The 21,269-nt window shown below is 43.0% G+C and overlaps 1 protein-coding gene and 1 long non-coding RNA gene across 2 annotated transcripts in view; one reads left to right on the top strand and one right to left on the bottom strand.

Annotated features, from left to right (window-relative positions):
- RNF121 (ring finger protein 121) overlaps positions 1-21,269 on the top strand; it is a 76,923-nt gene that overhangs the window by 48,335 nt on the left and 7,319 nt on the right. Inside the window, exons 4-6 of the mRNA XM_046685332.1 lie at positions 7,615-7,769; positions 10,472-10,579; positions 13,397-13,517. Coding sequence (XP_046541288.1) covers positions 7,615-7,769; positions 10,472-10,579; positions 13,397-13,517 — 384 coding nt within the window. The remainder of the gene's footprint in view (positions 1-7,614; positions 7,770-10,471; positions 10,580-13,396; positions 13,518-21,269) is intronic.
- On the bottom strand, positions 17,947-21,003 carry LOC124252143 (uncharacterized). The gene is made up of 3 exons (XR_006891919.1): positions 20,589-21,003; positions 19,129-19,401; positions 17,947-18,232 (listed from the first exon to the last, which is right to left on the bottom strand). It is a non-coding gene; the product is annotated as an uncharacterized LOC124252143 (long non-coding RNA).

The following is a 21,269-nucleotide window of genomic DNA, read 5'->3' on the forward strand; positions in this document are numbered from 1 at the left end:
ATCATCTAGTCAGAGAGTCTAATATTATTCACCCCTTACCTCCCTCAGGGATGTCAGGGGAAAGAATGTTTATACCTGGAAAAGTGTCTATCCTATTTTTAAAGATCTCCAAGGAGAAGCTTTCATCATCTCTGTTACCAAATGTAGAATCTTTTCAAACTCCTAACCCCTGAACTGCTATCCGTCCTGGAATAGATGAGTGGCAAAATCTCCTACCTGGAAATCTTTAAAGTACTGTATAGATTTTTCTCAGACCAAGACATTAAGAGGGGTACTAGAATGTGACTAGAGAATGCTGACTAAAATGGTAAAGGGTTGTAATCCACTTTCTGTGAGAAAGAAAAACTTTGCTCCTCAGAATATAACAACAGCTTCTAAGTGTGATATATACATCAGCCTCCTCTGAGCCTTGCCTACCTCTTTGGGCTCATTTCTCTTCCCTCCTTCAAGGACTAGTTGTCCTCTGTCAAGGGTACCGTGTTCCCTCATCATGATGTCTTTCTCCACCTGCACCTACTAGGCTATCAAGACAGAGATCAAATGTGCTTTCTTCAGGAAGCCTTCCCTGGTTCCCCCACATTGGATGAGGCACCTCTCCTCTGTACTTCCTTGGCCACCAGGGCTTACTCCATTATAGCTCTTATCATACTGCATTATAGTTGCTTGTTTCTCCTCAGTAGACTTAAGTTCTTGAGGAGGTTTTGTTTTTTATCTCTGAATTCTTCACTCCTTAGCCTGGTGTTCAGTGTTTGTTAAATGACTGCTTGACTAACTCTTTTGCCTGGAGAGAAGACTTGGGAAAGAAGTCATAATCCTAGGTATTAGGAGAGTAGTCATAAGAAACAGGGAGTAAATTTACTCTGTGCCTCTCTGAAGGACAAGAGTTAGACCCAGAGGCAGAAGGGACACAAAGGCAGAATTTTCAGATCAGCATCAGGGAAGAACTGTCTAGCTCATCTGTTAGCAATGGAATGGCCTGCCTCATATGGTAAGGATGAGTGTTACCAGGGGTGTGGTAGGAGGGAATTGCCAATCAAGTTTCTGCCCTGTAGAGTATTCTGGCAATACGTGGAGTCTGCCAGGTCACAGAAACTACACTGTATATATCTGCTCCCTGGGCCTCTGGATTATCTTCAGATAACTGATGGTAACAGCCATGCCTTTTCGTAGTCTTCTCTGGGCCTCATACCCAATGCCTTCAGCCGTTCCTTATGTGATTTGGTTTCTTTGTAATCCTGGCTGCTCCCTTATGGCCATGCTTATTCGTCAGGGTTCTTTGTACAGTGTGGTCTCAAGACCTCATCCCAGGGCCCCAGGTCTGCTTTGACAGAGCAGAGAACAGCAGAGCTGCTGCCTCCTTCATTCTGGGTATATTCCTAGTTAAGCAGCCTAAAGTTGCCTTGGCTTTTTTGGCAGAAACCCTGTTGGCATATATTCCCTGACTATTGGTGGTCAACTGAAACCCCTAGATCTGCTTCACGCGAGCTTCTATTAAGCAACTCCTTCCCCATCCTATACTTGGGTACATGGTTAGGTTTCATCATATGGCTTTGGTTTATCATGTCAGCTTCTTAGCTCATAGATGTTAAGAGTTAGAAGAACTCTAGAAGCAAGCTTTATTTTGGATCTTGCTTTTTCTGTCTTCCATGTTCACTGCCTTCTCCCCTTCCCCCAGCTTTGTGATATCCACAGTTTTTTCATCCAGATTGTTCATGAAATTGACCAGAGCTGGGAAGCTTATCCCAAACACCTCCCTCCAGGTGACCTCTGTCCACTTATCACCATTCTTTTCAAGCTGATTGTTCTATTAGCTATCTCTTACTTTGTTCTACTACCTGGACTTGTAGTATTCATTTCATTCTCAGTGTTCCTTTTCAGCCAAGTATGGTGGGTGATCCCTGCTCCCCAACATAGAGAGCTAGAGAAGTGATGAGAATCCTCAAAACCAGAAGTGCCAAGCATCAGTAGACTGGCAAAGCAGCTGGTGCCCAGGGAAAGATGTGGTCTGGAGCTCTTTTGCGTTTCATGAATTATAGTTTCTTAGATGAAAGAAAACTAGAGGTTGTCTTATCCACGTTCACATGGATTAGAAATAATCATCGGGGCGAGCCCAGTGGTGTAGTGGTTAAGTTTGCACACTCTGCTTCCGCTCCCTGGGGTTCATGGGTTTGGATCCCAGGTGCAGACCTACACATTGCTTGTCAAGCCATGCTGAGGTGGCATCCCACATACACAATGGAGGGAGATTGGCACAGATGTTAGCTCAGGGACAATCTTCCTCACAAAAAAAAAAGAGAGAGAGAATTTCATGTCTACCAACACTCCTTCCTGTAATGGTAGGCTCTTGACTGAAAAAAATAGTCTATTTAAATATGGGTTAGCTCTTACTGTTAGCATCTAATATCATGATCTCAACTGTGTAGTCTTGTGGGGAGATAAGTGGGATATTGCTGTTCTTGCCTTCCAGAGGGAGAAGCTGGGATTATCCCTCAGTAAATGTTTGTTGAATGAATTAGTGAGTTGGTTTTAGACTAGTCTTCACTTCAACTGTCATATTTGCAGATTCAAGGAAAGAAGGATGAATGGCTTTCTCTTTCTCTCTCCACCTGGTCAAATCCAAGCCTCCTCCAGAACCAGAGCTCTGCCTCTTTCGGGCAATCTTCCTTGACAGCTACTGCCCACATGGCTGCATGTCTCCTCTGAACTCTCATGTCGCTACTTGATGCACTGCATGGCTGCCCAATTTATGTGTTTATGTCTCATCATCCCAAACCTTGGAAGAGAAATTAGGGTCAAAGCTTCTCATTATTTTGGGCATTTCACAGCATCAGGCACAAGTACTTGAGCAAGCTGTTGAACCAAATATATTGCGTAAAGTGTTGCCACCAGATGGCACTAGAGTCCCTGCCATTGTTCTGAGAATCTTGCGTAGCTTTCAGCCATTTATTGCCAAGCTAGCTGTTAAAAATGCCTTCTTTAAGGAAGAAGCTTCAACTTATTTATGAAACAAAATGCCAATAAATACTGCAGTAGAAACAAGTAAAGAAAATTAACCAGGCAAAGTTGTAACTTACCATTTTTCACATGGTAGACTGTGCTGTTCACTTGTCCCCTCTGCCCTGCCCCGGTCAGGCGCTGGGCTCCCGCCCCTGCACCGGCCTTCTCGGCCCTGAGCAGAAACTGGCTTTCAAGGCTCCCTAGTGGAGAGTGCCTGGATGACTGAAAGTGGCCTCAAATCCTTGCTTTGTGTTTTTAGATCATTTATTTTTCCTGGAAAGGACAAATTAAACATTATAAAGAAATTACTGTAACCTCACCACTTTCAATATGTTGATTATTGTGGTTGCCTCATTGCAGTCTTTGCTCCCTTATGTATGTGACTCTATGCAGTTTCCATCGGTGAAGCCGTAATGAGAGCTCTCATCTACTGAACGCTTACTATGAATTATGCCCTGTGCTTGTTGTCTTATATACATTACTTCCATTTAAATATAAGAGCTATTATGATGAACACTTACCTTATGTTTATTACATTACTTATATTGAGTGCTTAGCTTGTTAGGCACTGTTTTAAGAGCTTTCCTTGCATTAAACTCACTTAACCCATACAACCTCATGAGAGTAGATACTGTTAATCTCATTTTACAGTTCAGAAAACTGAGGCTTATCAGGGTTAAGTGACTTGCCTAAAGTAACACAGTAAATAGCTGTATTGGGATTCATATCTAGAACTCTTTCGTTCTAAAATTTCTGATCATTTCACTATATGATATCGTTCCACTTTGTTAATTTGTTCTGTAATGATTTCTATTTGGACTTCTAGAAAGGGTCTAAAGATGAAGAGAATCATTAAAGTAAGCATTTGATTTAGTTTTTCTCCTGCTGCTAGACTGTTAGCTCCTTGAGGACAGGGACTAGAGGTCACATTATGTCTGCATTCCTCTTCCCATTAAATACAAAGTAAATGCTTGATGGATAAATGAGTGAACGTTGCCTCCACTCTTCCAGGAAGTCTGAGATACAAGGCTGCTTAACAGAACCATAGCATGTTAGAACTTGCACGGGTTTGAAAAATCAAGTCAAACCCCTCCTTCAAGGAGACAGAACCTCCTTGGGGCGACCCAGTGAGTTGGAGGCAGAACAGAACTAGTACCCAGGCCTGCTGGTCTTCTACTGGGCCATCTGGTTTCAAAGAGCCTAATTCTGTCCTTAAATTCCTTCTTTTCCTTTCCTCTCTATTTCTCTTTTTTTCATGGGGTGAGTTGTGTAGCTTTACACCCTTAAAGTTTCATGTCTGAAAGTTCTAAAACAAGGCAAGATTTTTCATTCCTTTTACAGTGATGCACAGATTTACTCCTAATTATGTCTTTGTTCAACCCAGAATAGAATCCAGGTCCTCTGCCTCTCACCACCTCCAAAATGTGCAGAGATGCAGCTCATATAGAGAAAAGTATCTTGACTAGAGTCCCCCTCAGAACAGGCTCTTGATGATTGGTGGGGAGTGGGAAAGAGGCTATAGCGCAGCTGGTTGTTTTTATGTGACAGTCAAGTTTTTGGAAAAGCTGGAAGGAGACCAGGAATTCCTGTTCTTTCTCAGAGAGGACAAGTGTGGCCGGACCACATGATTTGATTCTTCCCTCTTCTCTGGGCCTCCTGTTTGTAAACATCCCATGAGCCTGTTAAAGCAAACAATGTGAAGGCTAAAGACCCTGTACCCTTCTTTCCACATCCCGTCTCCATCTACCCCCTTTTAGTATGATGATTCTGGTTGCCTTATCCCCTAATTTCAATAATCTGCAGTTGTTTGTTCTCACATCTTTTCCTAGCCTCCTCCCAGTATCTCCTAGAATGTCGCTTGGAGCATTATTGGGGTAGTCATTTGTTAGTACATCCTGGTGCTTCCACACCTTTTATGTAAGGCCAGAATATTTTAGAATGCCTCATTCAGAGAGTCACTGGGGTTGCTATAGTGTAGAATTGATGCTGAGGCTACACTGTTCACTGACCAGCAGCCAGCACCAGTGAGCACACAGAGCTGGAAGCGCTAAAGCAAGTGCTCTGCTCACCATTCTTTTCTCACTATCTCTCTCTTTTTTTTTTTTTGTATTTAAAGGAACACTGAAAAACTCAGGCTATTTCTTGCCACAGAGCAGTCTATAAGAGAATAGTAGCTACAGACAACTACACACTAAAAAGGTACTCTAAGCTGCATTATCCAATATGGTAGCCACCATGCGGCTGTTGAGCACTTGAAATGTGACTAGTCTCTTTTGAGATATGCTGGAAATAAAAATACACATCGGATTTCAAAAACCTTAATGCAAAAAAATACAAAAACTTACAAAAAATACAAAATAATAATATAATAATACAAAAAATAATTTTAATATTGAGTACATGTTGAAATGGTAATGCTTTGGGTATATTGGGTTAAATAAAATATATTATTAAAATTAATATCATCTGTTTCTTTTTGTTTTTTCTTAACGTAGCTACTAAAAAACTTAAAATTACATATGTGACTTGCATTTTTTTTTTTTTTGAGGAAGATTAGCCCAGAGCTAACTACTGCCAGTCCTCCTCTTTTTGCTGAGGAAGCCTGGCCCTGAGCTAACATCCATGCCCATCTTCCTCTACTTTATATGTGGGACGCCTACCACAGTGTGGTGTGCCAAGCGGTGCCATGTCCGCACCTGGGAACCAAACCAGCGAACCCCGGGCCGCCGAGAAGCGGAACGTGCACACTTAACCGCTGCGCCACCAGGCTGGCCCTCACATTATTTTTTGATTGGTCACCGCTGGTCTAGAAATTCCCAAGAGTAAGTACTTTCTCGAAAGTTTCTATACTATGGAACTTAAGGAAACTTGCTACCATTTTCTTCTCCATAGCCACTCTCCCTTTTTTTTTTTTTGAGATTGGCACCTGAGCTAACATCTGTTGCCAATCTTTTTTTTTCCTTTCTTCTTCTTCTCCCCAAAGCCCCACAATACATAGTTGTATGTTCTGGTTGTGTGTCCCTCTGGTTGTGCTATGTGGGACACCGCCTCAGCATGGCCTGATGAGCGGTGCCATGTCTGCACCCAGGATCCAAACTGGCAAAACCCTGGGCTGCCGAAGCGGAGCGTGTAAACTTAACCACTCGGCCACGGGCTCGCCCTCCCTCCTTTTTTTTTTTTTAATCTTCTCTCATTTTATTTGATGACATCAGGAGGAAAGCCTCCATTGAGTGCTAATTATATTTTTTTTACACCTGCTACTCACCTGAGAAGAGCAACGTCTAGTGAAAACTGGGTGGTTGGGGGAGGGAGTTAAGAGGCACTGGGAGCAGAAGACTGGTAATGAGTCCACACTTCTGACTTCGAATTGTTTTATACTTTTGGAACTCTTCAGCTAACAAGTCTGAGGTAAAGATCTGAAGGAGGAAAAAGTAAAATAGGCATTCTTTAAAATAGAAATGTACCTCCCTCTCAGGGTCTAGTGTTGCTTTCCTCTTATTTATCTGAATTTATTGAGGATCTGTCAAATGCCAGACAGTTTTCTAGCACAGAGGAAACAGATGAATACGGTCTAGTCACTGTTCTCAAGGAGCTTACATTCAGGTAGAGAATGAATGAGAATCTTGCCTCATACTCTAGACAAGCACCGGAATGATGGTAGAAAAGAAAATGCTTTTGGAGCACTAGAAAGTCATGACTCATTCTGCCTAGAAAGGTGACTGGAGGCCTCATTTGTCTTGGATGTGATCCCATCCTGTAGAAAGGCAGGTGGGAAGGATGTTTTAGCCTGAAGGGGACAGCCTGAGTAAGGGCAGAAGGAGAGGTAGAGATGGCCCTTGAAATGATAGTTGGGGTAACATTGTGGGGGATTTGACTGCCTGTCTAAGCATGTGGGATCTTAGCCTATGTGCAAGGGACCCTTAGAGGCTTCTAAGCAGGGAATGGCATGTTCAAGACTGTCTGTGATGGGGCCGGCCCGGTGGCACAGCGGTTAAGTTCACATGTTCCGCTTAGGCGGCCCAGGGTTCACCAGTTCGGATCCCGGGTGCGGACATGGCACCACTTGGCACGCCATGCTGTGGTAGGCGTCTCATGTATAAAGTAGAGGAAGATAGGCATGGATGTTAGCTCAGGGCCAGTCTTCCTCAGCAAAAGAGGATTGGCAGCAGTTAGCTCAGGGCTGATCTTCCTAAAAAAAAAAAAAAACAAGAGGGAGCTGAGTTAAGAGTAAGAGTCAATGAACATCTATTAAAAAAAAAAAGACTGTCTGTGAGATACCACTCCAGTGCTCGTGGGAGGGGCATAGATTGGAGGGGGAGACACTGAATGTGGGGAGACTTACCAAAGAGGTTGTTGCAGTTGGCCAGACAAGCGATAGCAAAGGCTCAAATGGAAAGGAAAGAACATATACAATAAACAGTTGGGTGAGGGATGAAAGGGAGGTGTCAAGCATGGTCCCAGGTTTCTAACTTAGATCATTAGGGAGTGCCCTTATCAAAAATTAGAAATGTCAGAAAGGATCAGGTGAAAATGGAACACACAAGATGCACTCTGGACTTGCGCATGGAGTTGCAGAGGGTGCTGCCAAGAGCTGAAGTGCTTGTGTTTGTGTTTCAGATGGTGACCCTCTTTCAGATGTGGGTTGTTCCCCTCTATTTCACAGTGAAGCTGCACTGGTGGAGGTTCCTAGTGATCTGGATCTTGTTCTCTGCTGTCACAGCCTTTGTCACCTTCCGAGCCACCCGAAAACCACTAGTACAGACAACCCCAAGGTGAGAGTTTGGGTGGTGGGGAAGAGCTAGATTTCCTGAGGCTAATGGGTTGGGATGCATGAGAGGGAGGTGGGTTTAGACTGAAACAATTGCAGTTTTTGTCTGCCAAGATTACTTGGCACAGGGCCCCACCAAAACAAGCTGATTGGGAGACCTACCCCCCCACCTTCACAGATAAAAACCTCAAAATATTCCCTATAGCTTACCTTATGGTTTATACCAAGGTCTGTTTATGTTAAAACCAAACAGAATAAGTAAGCAAATCCTGGTGATCATTGTGGTCTCATTTTAAATGTTATTTTCTTCTGTGAACCCTTTTCTGATCTCTAAATTAGATTTTCTGTTATATTCTTTCATAGTGCCCTGTAGTTTTCCTTTATAGAACTTACTGCAATTTATAACTAAATATTATTTTGAGTGTCTATCTCCCCCACTAAACTGTAACTGTGAGATCAGGAGCCACCTCCATTTTATTTGTCACTGTATATCCGGGCCCTGCCACAGGGCCTGGCACATAGGAGCCTGTCTGAATTTTTGTTGAATGAATGAATCTCAGCGAATTTGCAATTTTCTATCAAACAATACTGCCTTCTTGGGTTACAAAGCAGCCCCTGCCTATATAATTCTTTGTATTTTATCCAAATGCATTTCTCATTTGATCCTCCCAACCAGCTTGTGAGGTCATTTAATATCTGTACTTGACAGAAAGAAAGAGATTTTCTCATTCATTCATTCAACAAGCACCTGCTATGTGTCAGGCCCTGTGCTGAGCGCTGGGGATACAGAGCTGGATAAGACATGGTCCCTGCCCTCAAGGAGTGCTCGGTTTAATGGAGGAGATGGACGAGAAAGCAGCTGTCTCAGTACAGTTGGTAAGTGCTCTGAGAGACGTGTGTACAGGTCCAGGAGAGCCCAGCAGAGGAACTGGCCAGCCTCAAAGTTGTGACTACTCGATCCAAAGTCTTCCAATTTTAAGTTACTCTTTTTCCCATGCATTTTATGTTCCTTTTACTGCAAGGCTTTCTTTGGCCTTCTGAGTTTCATCGTACAAAGTAAAATTTATCTTTAAGGTGCAGTCAGTGATCCAGAAGCTCCTCTCTGGCTATGGCCATTTACTTTATGTTTAGGGTCGTTACAGAAGATAATAGGCTCTGGGGTCGGATGGATGTGGCATGGAAACCCCAGCCCTGCCACTTGTTAATTTTATGACTTGTGTGACTTCACTTTTCTGAGCCTTGAATTCTTTATCCCTAAAAATGTGATGATAGTTGCTACCTAATATAGAGTGATAGAAAGAAAAAGTGTAATACAGCATGTTAGGAGTCACCAAGTAATAAATAGTATCATCTTCCAGCTAAAATTACTGAAAATGTGTCTATAACATGGGAGGTTTTAGATAATAATAATTAACATTGATAGTGCTTTATAGCTTCTAAGCACTTTCATAAACATCCACGTTTATTCTTTTGGCATTTATTGGGCACGTGATATATATACCAGGAAATGGGCTCTGTACAATCCAGAGAGAAAGGTAGCACGGTTTTCCCATTTTACAAGTAAGTAAACTTGTCTCAGAGAGGTGATGTGACTTACCTGGGCTTACCCAGCTAATAAACCTCACTTAATCCAGATTCCACATCCTTTCCACTGTATCTCACTCCCATCTGATCAGTGTAAACACCAGATAATGGAGCTGTGTGTGGTCTTTGGGATCAGGCACTGCAAGATGTTTGGGGCCTTTCTCTAGCCTGAGAAGCCATGACCCCTTGCTTAGCCACAGCAGGGAGGCGCAGGCAGGGACCCTGAGCTTCCTCCCTGCAGGGTTGGCAGTAACAAGTAGGCTTGTGGTTATCCAAGCAAATTTCTAATTGCTCAATACCTCTTATCACAGACAGATGATATCCTGATATCAGGGACCTACCTCCATAGCATTTAAAAGGCTCTGGTACATTCAGGGAACCATCTTTCCTCTGAACCTAGCTGGGGTCAACCAGCCAGATTCCACACTGCTTTTTATTGGCTTGTAGGGAACAGTGCTCCTCCTTCAGAAGTATTGCACAACCCTGCTCCACACCACCACCACCATCACGCACATACATCCAGTTCAAAGGTGTTCTTTGAGTGCCTCCCTACAGACCCCTTCTCTTCCAGAAAAAAATCATTTCAGAACCAAGTTCATTAGACATCATCCATTTCATTTATTGGCCTGTGGATAGGAGCAAAGTAGTGTTCAGACTAACCATGCCCATGTACAAAAGCTTGTAGCTAATTCTATGTCTTATTCATCTTTGCTTGAATTCTTTCCTGGCGAGAACAACCAGCTTTCCCCATTTGTTCCCTTCTGAGCATAGCTGTGGTAACTAGTTTTTCACTTCCTTATCCAACTAACCTGAATTTGAGAAGACGTAGCTGTCTGAGGTCAGCTGTGCTCTTTCTTTGAGGCTGAAACCTCCTTTTAAAGCCCTCTTTTCTTCTCTTAGTCTGAGACCAGGAAAATACAAAGCACTAGCTCCCTGGTGTGTGGAGGTGCTTCTGTAATTAAGGGAGTGACCAGCTTTGTACAGTAACTGAAGTTGCTCACTAAGTCTTTAGCAAAGAACCTGATGTCCCCATTGATGTGAGAATAAGTATTCTGGTGGTCCAGAGGCCTCTTGCCCAGAGTTTTCTGAGCCAGCTGTACTAATTTTCTCTCCTTTCTCCAGGTTGGTTTATAAGTGGTTCCTGCTGATTTATAAAATCAGCTATGCCACTGGCATCGTTGGCTACATGGCTGTCATGTTTACCCTCTTTGGTCTTAACTTATTATTCAAGTGAGTACCCTTTACTTTGGTCTTTGCTGGTGTTTGGGGAGGAGGAGCTGGTGAGATGTACCTTTCTTCCTGCTGCAAGTCTTGGGTGTTAACAAGGGGGACATGGCACCCAGGAGAGAAGACCTGGGCTGTGAGGGATAGGAGGGTGGGCCCTTCAGGATGTGTGCTGGCCAAGAGAAGGGAATGTCTGGGTATATATAAAGTCAGAGTCCCACCCAAATCAGTGATTATATTTTCCAAGAATTTACATTTTAGTGGAAAAGTGTAATAAGAAAAGTAAGCATAATGATGATTATAGCCAGTACCCATAACTCGATCACCCTAATAGAACGATTTTCCTTGTCCTTGTGTATACTATTTATTGCAACATCCATTCTACCTGAGTGGTTTTATGTTCAAGGAGACTGGGAGTTAGCAGACTATGTCGTGTGGGCCAAATTGGCAACCACCTATTTTTACAGCATAAAAAGTTTTTTTACTGAAACACATCACACTCATTTGTTTACACATTGTCTGTGGCTATTTTTGCACTAAAACAGCAGAGTTGTGGCAGAGGCTATGTTGTGGCAGAGGCTATATGGGCCACAAAACCTAAAATATTTACTATCTGACCGTTTACAGAAAATGTTTGCCAACCCCTAGACTAGACAGTCGAACTCATGCGACAAGTTGGCCACAGCTGGCAACAGACCCACCTAGAAGGATACAAGACAGGAAACAACAGGGACAGTGTCTGCACAAGTCTTTACAGTAGTCCCAGGGCTGAGCTGTGAGGGAATGAGACCTCACAGATGGGTGATCTGTGGCCCAGAAGCCCCCTACCTCCCTAAGGAACACATCGAGTTGTAAGAATCTCGCAGTCCGGATGCAGTGTACTAATCACAGATCATGTTTGACATAGAAGCATTGTTGCTTTGTAACACAGCTGACATTCCACCTGTGTCAGATTTCTAAGGAAATAGTTCTAGAAAGTTTAGTCCTGCTCCACTGTTGGGCACTTAGGTTGTTTTTCACTTTAGTGCTATCACAGATAACCTTGCTGTGTTGCTTTCTAAGGTTACATTACCAGGAGTGGGATTCTGGGTATTGCTTCATATTGTCATAAGATTTCCAAAAGATTTGTATCAGCTATAGGTTCCCCTGCCCAAAAGTGAAGCAGAAGCCAAGAAATCTTGACCTCTGAGACTGGAGGGTACAGTGAGTAAGTAGGGCAGAAGATGGTAGAAATGGGGTTTTCTGGCTGATGTAATGGTGACTGGGCTGTGGACTGTGAAGAGTCCTAAGCCTGCGCTGAAACTAAAGAGATTTAGGATTCGAATTTAAATTCGTGACACTGGCCTCTCTCCCAAACCTAGTACACTGTAGGCAGGAGTCTCTTTGAAATGGAAAGGAGTACAAGTCCTACTTTATATAGTGAGAGGACACCCATGGAATTCTTTCTTCTAGGGGTAGTACAGGCTGAAAGCATAAACAGGCTCCACAAAGGTTTACAGGAACTCATCAGTGTGGAGTCTGACACATCTCGTCAAAGAAAACCAAGATTTTTCCAGAAGTCTTCTGAACCTGTATGGTTAAAAAAAAAATCAAGCTTCTACATTATGTTTTAAAGATATTTATTCTATAATTATAGTTTGTTTTTACTTGTATAAATTATCCAGAGAGGAAAGCTGAATTGAAAATCTTGACCATTTTTATGCTACTAGTCAGGTTGATTGATGTAAGATCATGATGTCTAGTTGATAGTTTAAATATGACAAGATTGATGAACAAATGTAACTTTCTAGGATAGATATAATTTACAACTTTAAGTGAACACATACAGTTCCTGGTACAAATATTTTAACAAATACAGTTTTCTACAATAAACATTTATAGACTCAAGGTTGTAAATTACTGGTCCTTGGAATTATTAAAATAAACCTCCTAATATTACAGGCAAGATCTTTGTCTTTCTTAGTAAATAGACTTGGACCAAAGTTTAACTTTGATGACATGATACAGAATATGTATAGATGCAACTTAAAATTTTATAGTAACTGTTATATATTTACTAACTGACTTTCTTTTTTTTCTAAAGCTGTAGTTGGCAAACTATTTCTGTAAAGGGCCAAATAATATTTTAGGCTTTGTGGGACAAAAGGCAAAATCTATGTATTATAGACTTCTATAACAAGAGAGAAAACTCCTCCCTTGCCCACCGTGTTTCCCTGGGTGGGCTGTCTCAGATGGTGGCATACTTTGTGCCCACTTGCCATCAGATGAGACACGCTCAGAAGGAGAGGCCTGACAGGGCTTGTGACCCCTGGGATCATTTTCACTCTCTGCTCTAGTAATGCTCAGATCCTGGTGTGCCCTTCACTCCTCCTGGAGGGCTCAACCATTTCAACTTTGGCAGCAGGCTGGAGATGAGGCAACTTAGTGAGTTGCCAACTTCCAGACTGAAATTCTACTGCTTGGTGTCTAGCAGTTGCCAGCAGTGGAGTCCCCAACATGTAGGTGCCAACCAGAGTGGGCCCTAGGCAGCTGCAAGGCCTGGTCACCAGTCAGAGGAGGCAGGCCTGGGAACAGAGTGGGGAAGAGGGTCAGAAGGGGATACCCTGGCTTGGTCTTTGCAGCTGACAATGCTAGCCTGTTTAAAGTGGTGCCCGCGGGCCATATATAAACAGACAAGAAGCCGGATTTGGTTTTAGTTTGCCAACATTTGCTCTAGCCATTGAGGCTTCCACCTTTAAGCGCTGCCTTCTGTTTCCCAGAGTAGTAATCCGAAACAGGTGTGGCTCAGGGCAAGCCTTACAGGCCATGCTGATTCCCTTACAGGATCAAACCAGAAGATGCCATGGACTTTGGCATTTCTCTCCTCTTCTATGGCCTCTACTATGGAGTTCTTGAGCGGGACTTTGCAGAAATGTGTGCAGACTACATGGCATCTACCATAGGGGTGAGTTCACCTGGGCTCTTAATATTGCCTCCTGTCACCTTCAAAGAGTTCAGGATAGCATCACTTGTTTGACCAAAGAGATAACACCTATAAAATCCTTTAAGATGCGAGTGGTATGTATGGAGATTCCTTCCTTAAAATTTGGAAAGCCAGATCCCAGATGTACCCTGGAATTTTTAATTTTAGAGCCATTATAAGAAAGAACCACTTTACCTTGTAGGAAGTTAACATTTATTCAACCAATATTTATTTAATGCCTCCTGTGTGCCTGGACACTGTGTATGTGCTGGAATTACAAAGGTATATAAAAGTAAACATGGTCCTTGCCCAAATGGAGTTTACTGTCTAATGACAGAGATGGGTATTAAAGTAATAAATACACAAATAAATATAAAATTGTAAGTTTAGGGGCCGGCCCCGTGGCTGAGTGGTTAAGTTTGCGCGCTCTGCTGTGGTGGCCCAGGGTTCAGATCCTGGGCGTGGACATGGTAGCGCTCGTCAGGCCACGTTGAGGTGGCGTCCCATATGCCACAACTAGAAGGACCAGCAACTAAGATATACAACTATGTACCAGGGGGGATTTGGGAAGATAAAGCAGAAAAAAAAAATTGTAAGTTTAGTAAATATTATGAAGGAAAGGTTCATGATACTGTGAACAAATGCAGTAGTGGCGTTTGACCTAGTCTTGGGGCTCAAACATGGCTTCCCTGAAGAAGTGACTCTGAGCCAACTTGAACAATGAGTAGGAATTAATTAGATGAAGTGGGAAGTGAAGTGTGTACCAGGTAGAGAAAATAGCATGTGTAAGAGTCCTGTGGTGGAAGAAAGGGTGGGCATTTTGAGGAATCAAGGCTGGTGTCATTGTAGGGCTGAGAATGTAGTGGAAGTGTCTGAAGAAATAGTCAGAGGCTAGACTAGAAAAAGTCTTATAGGCCAAATGAAAGACTGATTTTTATACTAAACACAGTGGGAGGCTAAGATAGAAAATGACATCATCAGATTTGCACTTTGAAAAGATCATTCTGGCTGCTGGGTAGAGAACAGATTGAAGAAGAGTCTACAGATTAGGGTGGACCGCTTAAGACGATTTAAGAGACAGTTGCGGTAGTCTGGGCAAGATGAAGGTAGCCTGGATTAGGGTAGAAATGGTGGAAAGGGAGGGAAGTGGACTCTTTGAGAAGTATTTTGGAGGTAAATTTGACAGGACTTGGATATAGATTGGTTCTGGAGACTGAAGGAAATAATATGAAGGAAAGGTAGGTATCAGAGCTGACATTTCTAACTCAAGCAACTCCTTGGTTGGTATCCTTTTCACTGAGATAGGAAATGCTGCAAGAGGACTAGGTAGAGACCATGGAGAGATTGTTCAAGCTTAAAATATGGGTAAATTAACAGCCAGTCTAAGAAACCCAAGTCAGTATCTTCTTTCAAAATGGAAATATGTCTTTGTTGTTTCTTTCTTTCAAAATGGAAATATGTCTTTGTTGTTTTGCTTTTTCTAAAGGTAATTCATTCTCTTTGTAATTATATAAACAACACAGAAGTGCTCCCCACCTTAGTATTATCACCTTTGACCCTTTGCCAAGAAGGAATATTTCCAGGCTTAATGGACATTTCTCCAATTCTGTGCTGAAATATGTTTGGCTCTGTCTGATGAACATTCAGAAGTTCTTGCTGCATCGAGGTTTGGCAGTTTGGAGAGAAACTCTAGGAGAATATTAGGGAAGTAGGTCTCTTAGAGCGTCCAGATACCAGTCCTGGCTTTATAGGCAGCAGGTATCAATGGAGACCAGTTGAGAAGCTAGGAAAAGATAGCTGCTGACTTGATGTGAGGCACCTCAGGAACTCCTGGAGAGTTCGAGGCAGTTTGGCAGGTGGGGGCTCTTTGCTGTGCAAGTGTGTATGTCAGTGCCATGGTGATCTCACTTGTGCCAAGGCCGGGAGGCTTAGGGCAGTTTGGGTTGAGCAGAATACTCTCAGCCATCACCTTGGGTAACTTCAATCAAGCACAGTTTTAGGTCTAGGACTTTGTTTCTCAGTATCATGGGACGATTTTTATTTTTCCTGTCATGGATCAAATTGAAAACGAAGTGTATTCAGTCACTTTATAGACAGCCTATTAGATTCTTTTTTGAACAACTGTCTTATATTTCAGCTGCATTTCACTTTCTCTTATCTGTTTGTGTAGACTTCAGATCTTCCTTTAACCAGTTCACTCCCCAAAAGAGATTTGCAGACCCTCGGTTGTCTAATTATTAACTTCACTCTCGGCCATAGCTGTTCACTAAGACTGCTTCTGTGGCATAGCCAGCTTTTCAGAGTGACTCTTGCCAGTATCCTTTCCTTTACCCTTTAGTGATATCTTTTTCTTCTCGTTCTGTTTTTACAGGACAATTCTCTGATTTTCCCAGGTTGTTGCTAACTTTATGTCAAGGTTATTATCAGCTGCCAATTTGAGCATAACCTTAATTCCCTCAGGTGGATCATAATTACCAATCTATGGAACCCCTCTTCTGTCCAAATGGAACTGAGCTGAGAATTGATCTGCAAGTTAGCTTCTCCTCTAGAAGATGGGATCACTACATTGGCCTCCCCAAAGTGGAGTTTGAGTGGGGCCTCTTTCCATGCTCTTGGGAAGAATTATTGGGTGCTCCAGGGATTACAAATGATAATCCCTGATAAGATAATTTCCTAATACTGATAAATTCCTGCTTCACTAAGAGACCTGGTGGGAGATTTTCTTGTTAGGGTGGAGGGTGCCTCAAACACTAGCTGTTGATCCGTCATATTCTCCTTCCTTTTATGGGATATCACACTTTATGGGATACCACTCCACGCTCATTCTTTACAGTCTGGCCTAAGGATAAACCCTTATACCTCCCTATGCCTCTTAGCACAAGAACATAAGGTTCAAATAATCACATCGGACTTTATTAAAGGGTTGAGGATGATAGCAGGAAAATGAACTGTGAGTACTTGGATGAGCTTAGTCTGACTTACCAGGCTGCCTGCTTTCCAGGCTTCCAGACCCTGCCTCATCCAACTCTCAGCCTGCCTCTGTGTAGTGGGTACCGTCTTAGCACCCACCACCTAGAATCCACATCTAGACGACTACTATCCTCCAAATGTCTAGACCTAGAGCCTGTGTTCCTAACAAAAATATGCCTCGGGCCAGCCTGCTGAATCCTGGTATCTTATGTGAGGATCTACCTCTTCCCTAGGTAATTGACATTGAGAATGGCTGTCCCTTTCAGAGGAGCCATTCTATCCAACTGTCTCTTTCAGAGGAGCCACTCTAACCAACTCCTGTCCAACAGAATGTAGCCTTGCTGACCCTGAGCACAGACAAGCAGTTTGCTGTTTCCCTAGGCCCCTATCTCAGGGGCAAGGAGCGGCTCATAGGAAGACTAGGATGGCTTGTGATAGTACTGGGTGAGTCACCAGGAGTTAATTCATTCATTGTTTCTCACAGCAAATATTGCAGAGACTCAGTGACAGGCCTTCTGCTAGGGTTTAGGATGCCAACAGATTAGACCAAGCAAAGATATGGGAGAAGGGACTCCAACATGGGATAAAGAGATAGATTAAGGGGCTGGCCCCGTGGCCGAGTGGTTAAGTTCACACGCTCTGCTGCAGGCAGCCCAGTGTTTCGTTGGTTCGGGTCCTGGGTGTGGACATGGCACTGCTCATCAAACCACGCTGAGGCGGCGTCCCACATGCCACAGCTGGAGGGACCCACAACAAAGAATATACAACTATGTACCGGGGGACTTTGGGGAGAAAAAGGAAAAAAAAAAGAGATAGATTGCACTACCTTTATAGTTCTTTCCAACCCTGAGACTTTCATGGACTCTCTTATTCTGCCCAAGTCTTTGGTCAAGTGGGCCTTGGTCTGCTGGGAAACACCTGGGCCCCTGAGCTATGGCAACCTGAATTTCGAGAATATCCCTGGCCTTGAAGCCAGAATATGATCAATGCTTTGGGGAAGGCAATTTGAGGAAGACAGGAAACTTGAGCCTTCCATGCATTCATTGGCCAACTCATTCATTTATTTATTCAAGCAACAGTTATTTATCAGCCATCTACAATGTACCAAGTGTGACCAAGGGCAGCTTTTACTAGCACCACTATCACCCACTTCAGTAGCAGCCCTAGTCATTTTTTTAAAATTATGGTAAAATACACATAACATAGAATTTACCCTCTTAACCATTTTTAAGTGTACGGTTCAGTGGCATTGATATATTTGCGTTGTTCTGCAACCATTAACACCATCCATTCATAGAACCCTTTATTTTGCAAAATTGAAGCTCTATACCCATTAAACAATAACTCTGCAGTCCCCCCTCCCCTCAGCCCCTGGCAGCACCATTCTACTTTCTGTCTCTATGAATTTGACCACTCTAGGTACCTCATGTAAGTGGACTCATACAATATTTGTCCTTTGTGACTGGCTTATTTCTCTCAGCATAAGGTCTTCAAGGTTCACCTATGTTGTAATGTGTCAGAATTTCCTTGCTTTTTAGGGCTGAATAATATTCCACTGTATGTATATACCACATTTTCCGTCCTAGTCATTTTCCATAGTCTTTTGTACATTCTCTGATCACAGCTCCTATCCCAGAGAGTCGTAGTTGATTTTGGAGCTGTTCTGCCCTCCAGGTCAGGAACTAGGTCTGGTTCTTCCCTTGGTCCTCCTCTGAGAATGGTTTGACCTAAAAAAAGATATGTGACTAATGAATTTCAGGGTTCCTAGAAAAGAAACCATGAGCTTCTGTAATTGTATTAGCAAGCATTCTCAATTCCTTTTCATTATTCTACACTAGTCTGTTTAGTGTAGAATAGCTCTTTGTTTTACCTCACGTGGGGAAATTTGTGTTATGAACTAAGGTAACTCTTCTTAAGCTGAGTTAAGGGAACCTTGGATGACATCTGTTCTTTCCAGCTGGTCACTGTGAGGTCATAAGCTTGTGATAGCTGGTCAGTTTAGTTTCCATTTACACCCTAAAGTCACGTTAGTGTGGGGGTAGGGAGGAGGATTGTGAAATAGGCCTATTTTCTGGGCCTTCTTCCTCTAAGAGCGTTACTGGGCAGGCAGGGTAGTAACACATTGTGCTGTGTTGGGCCATGTGTCCTCCCTTACTCTTTCTGTCTTTCTGAGCAAGTTCTTGTGCCCCAGATTTACCTCCTGGATTTTCAGTGGCCCCAGATAACATCAGGATAGGACTAGCTGCCCATTCATCTGGCTTGAAGTAGTGGAAAGAGCTAGGGGGTTAGAGTCAGACAGACCTGGTTTCAAATTCTAACCTGCTTTTAATTAGCTAGGAACTCTTGAACAAGTTACTTTACTTCTCTGATTGTGTTTTCTTAGCTGTAATAATATTAACAGACTTACGGAATTTTTGTAAGGAACAAATGGGTTAGTGTAAAGCATTTTGCAGAGTAGCCTGGTCCATGGCAGACACTCAGTAGGTGGTGATTATGGTGGTAGCTACCATTTAACCAGTACTCACTGTACAGTACTGCTGTACTGTAAAACTGTGTATTTTACATCTGTAATCACCTGGAGCACAGGTGCCCTGTAGGATTCGTCTTTGTATCTTCATCGTACCTGACACACAGAGCAAGATGTAGAACAACAAATCATAATCACGAGTAAATGCCAATTCTCTCTTGATGCCATCTGTTGTCTGAAGTCATTTCAGACCACGCTGTGACATGGAATCTCCTCTACAGTAGCCCTGAGAAGTGGTTATTTTATTCAGTTTGTCAAGTGTTTCTGAAATCATCTGCTCGAACTGATTAGGCACTGGCTCAGCTCTGCCACCAGGTCTCTCTGGCCTCAGGCGGGGCTCTCTTCCTGCTTGGGCATCAGTCTTCTCACCTGTCAAGAGAGGGTTGGACTAGAAGAGCTCGCAAGGCTTTCACAGCACAAATTTTCTTGGTGTTCACTGGTGTGGAAAGGAACTCATATTTCCTGAGCACCTACGGTATGAAGCTCCCATGCTGGGGTTTTACATGTTTTCTCAGTGAGTCCTCCCAATACCATGGGAGGTCAGGAGTAGTATTTCTATCCTACGATGGAGAAATCGTACTGCATTTGTCTGGAGAGCTTATTCTCCCACTTTGAGTAACCCCCATTTCAAACTTCTCCACTCTCCAACCTCTCACACCCATTCTTCTGTCCCTTCATTGTCAGCAGGTGACCTTCCCTCCTATTTACCTGGGAAACTAGAAACCAAACAGGAATTTCCACAATTCCCTCTCACCATTATCTACTGATGTACATATGTTTGCACCCATCTTTTCCTCCTTCCCTTCAGTTACAGTGGAGTAAGTGCTCTTTCTCCTCTCAAAGGCCAGCCCCACGTGTACTCTGGATTCCATACCCTTCTGCCTGCTCAGGGACCCTGTATGCAATTGACTTCGCTTGCTCATGACTCCAACTTCCCCCTCTCTACTCGGTTCATCATATTAACCTTTAAGCATTCTTTTTCAAAAACATCCTTTCTTTGACCCACTTGCTCCATTTCTGACCCGTTTCTTGTTATTCACAGCTAAACTTACAGAAAGTTCCCGTCTCCTTTTCATCACCTTTTACTTACTCCTTAACCCATTCTGATCTGGCCTCAGGTCATACCCTTCTTCTGAAATGACTTTTACTCAGATCACCAGTGACTCTGTGTCACTAATTTTGGAGACTAATTCTCATCTCAGCAGTCATCAGCACAGTTGACTCAACCACTCCTTCCTTCTTAAAAAAGTTTCTCGTCCTGGCATTTGTGACATTGCCCTATCCTGGTTTTCTTTCTGTCTCTCTGATATCTTCTGTCTTTTCTGCTACCTTTTCTCCCCTTAAATCTTATTGTTTCTCTGAGCTCAGACCTAAGCCGTCTCCTCAGTTCTTCACCTAGGTATTTCCCTTTTCTTTTTCCATGGCTTCCAGATCTCTAATCCAAAACTCTCTTCTGAGTTCTAGGCCTTGACTATTCGATAGCTGTCTATTTGGCATCACCAGTCTGTCTACTTCCCTCAATTTTTACTGCCATCAAATTAGCCCCAAGCCATCACCTTAACACAGGCCTCCGTTGTCTGTTACTTTTAAAGAATTGCGGTTGTCTCTTAGCTGGTCCTCTGAGTCTATGTTGATCTCATCTCCAATCCGTTTTTCACACAGAAGACAGAGTAATCTTTTAAAATTTTGAGCCTGATCCTGTTAGTCCTTACTTAAATAAACTTGCCTGTAGAAGACTTCCCGTTTTGAGTCCAGAATTCTTCATGTGGCCAATAAGGTTTTACTGCTTTCCTCTTTCTCACAACTCCCTAGCCACACTCGTTTCCTTTCAGTGTTTCAAGTGCACCAGCTCCTTCCTGCCTCGGGGCCTCCACTTCCGCCTTTCTTCGTCTGGCTAACCCCTGCCCATCCTTTACCTCTCAGCCTAAAATATCGCTCCCTCAGAGAAGCCTTCTCAGGTGACCTAGGCTTGGTTAGGAACCCCTTTCACTGCAGTGTTTTTCATAGCTCTTTTAATGCCTTTTTAATAATTAATTCTTTATTTTAGCCTTTTTAGTAATTAGTTCATATGTAAATATTAATTTTTTTAGTGTCAGTCTCCCCTAGCTTTAGGTTCCATGAGGACAGAGGCCAGATCTGTGTTTTTCCAGAATTGTATCCCAAGGATCTAGTCTAGTGGCTGGTACTTAGAAGGTGCCTGATGTCTTTTGATGGAAGGAATGAAGAGTTTGGATGGC

Source organism: Equus quagga, chromosome 14 (genome assembly GCF_021613505.1).
Source record: "Equus quagga isolate Etosha38 chromosome 14, UCLA_HA_Equagga_1.0, whole genome shotgun sequence".
NCBI classification, from domain to species: Eukaryota; Metazoa; Chordata; class Mammalia; order Perissodactyla; family Equidae; genus Equus; species Equus quagga.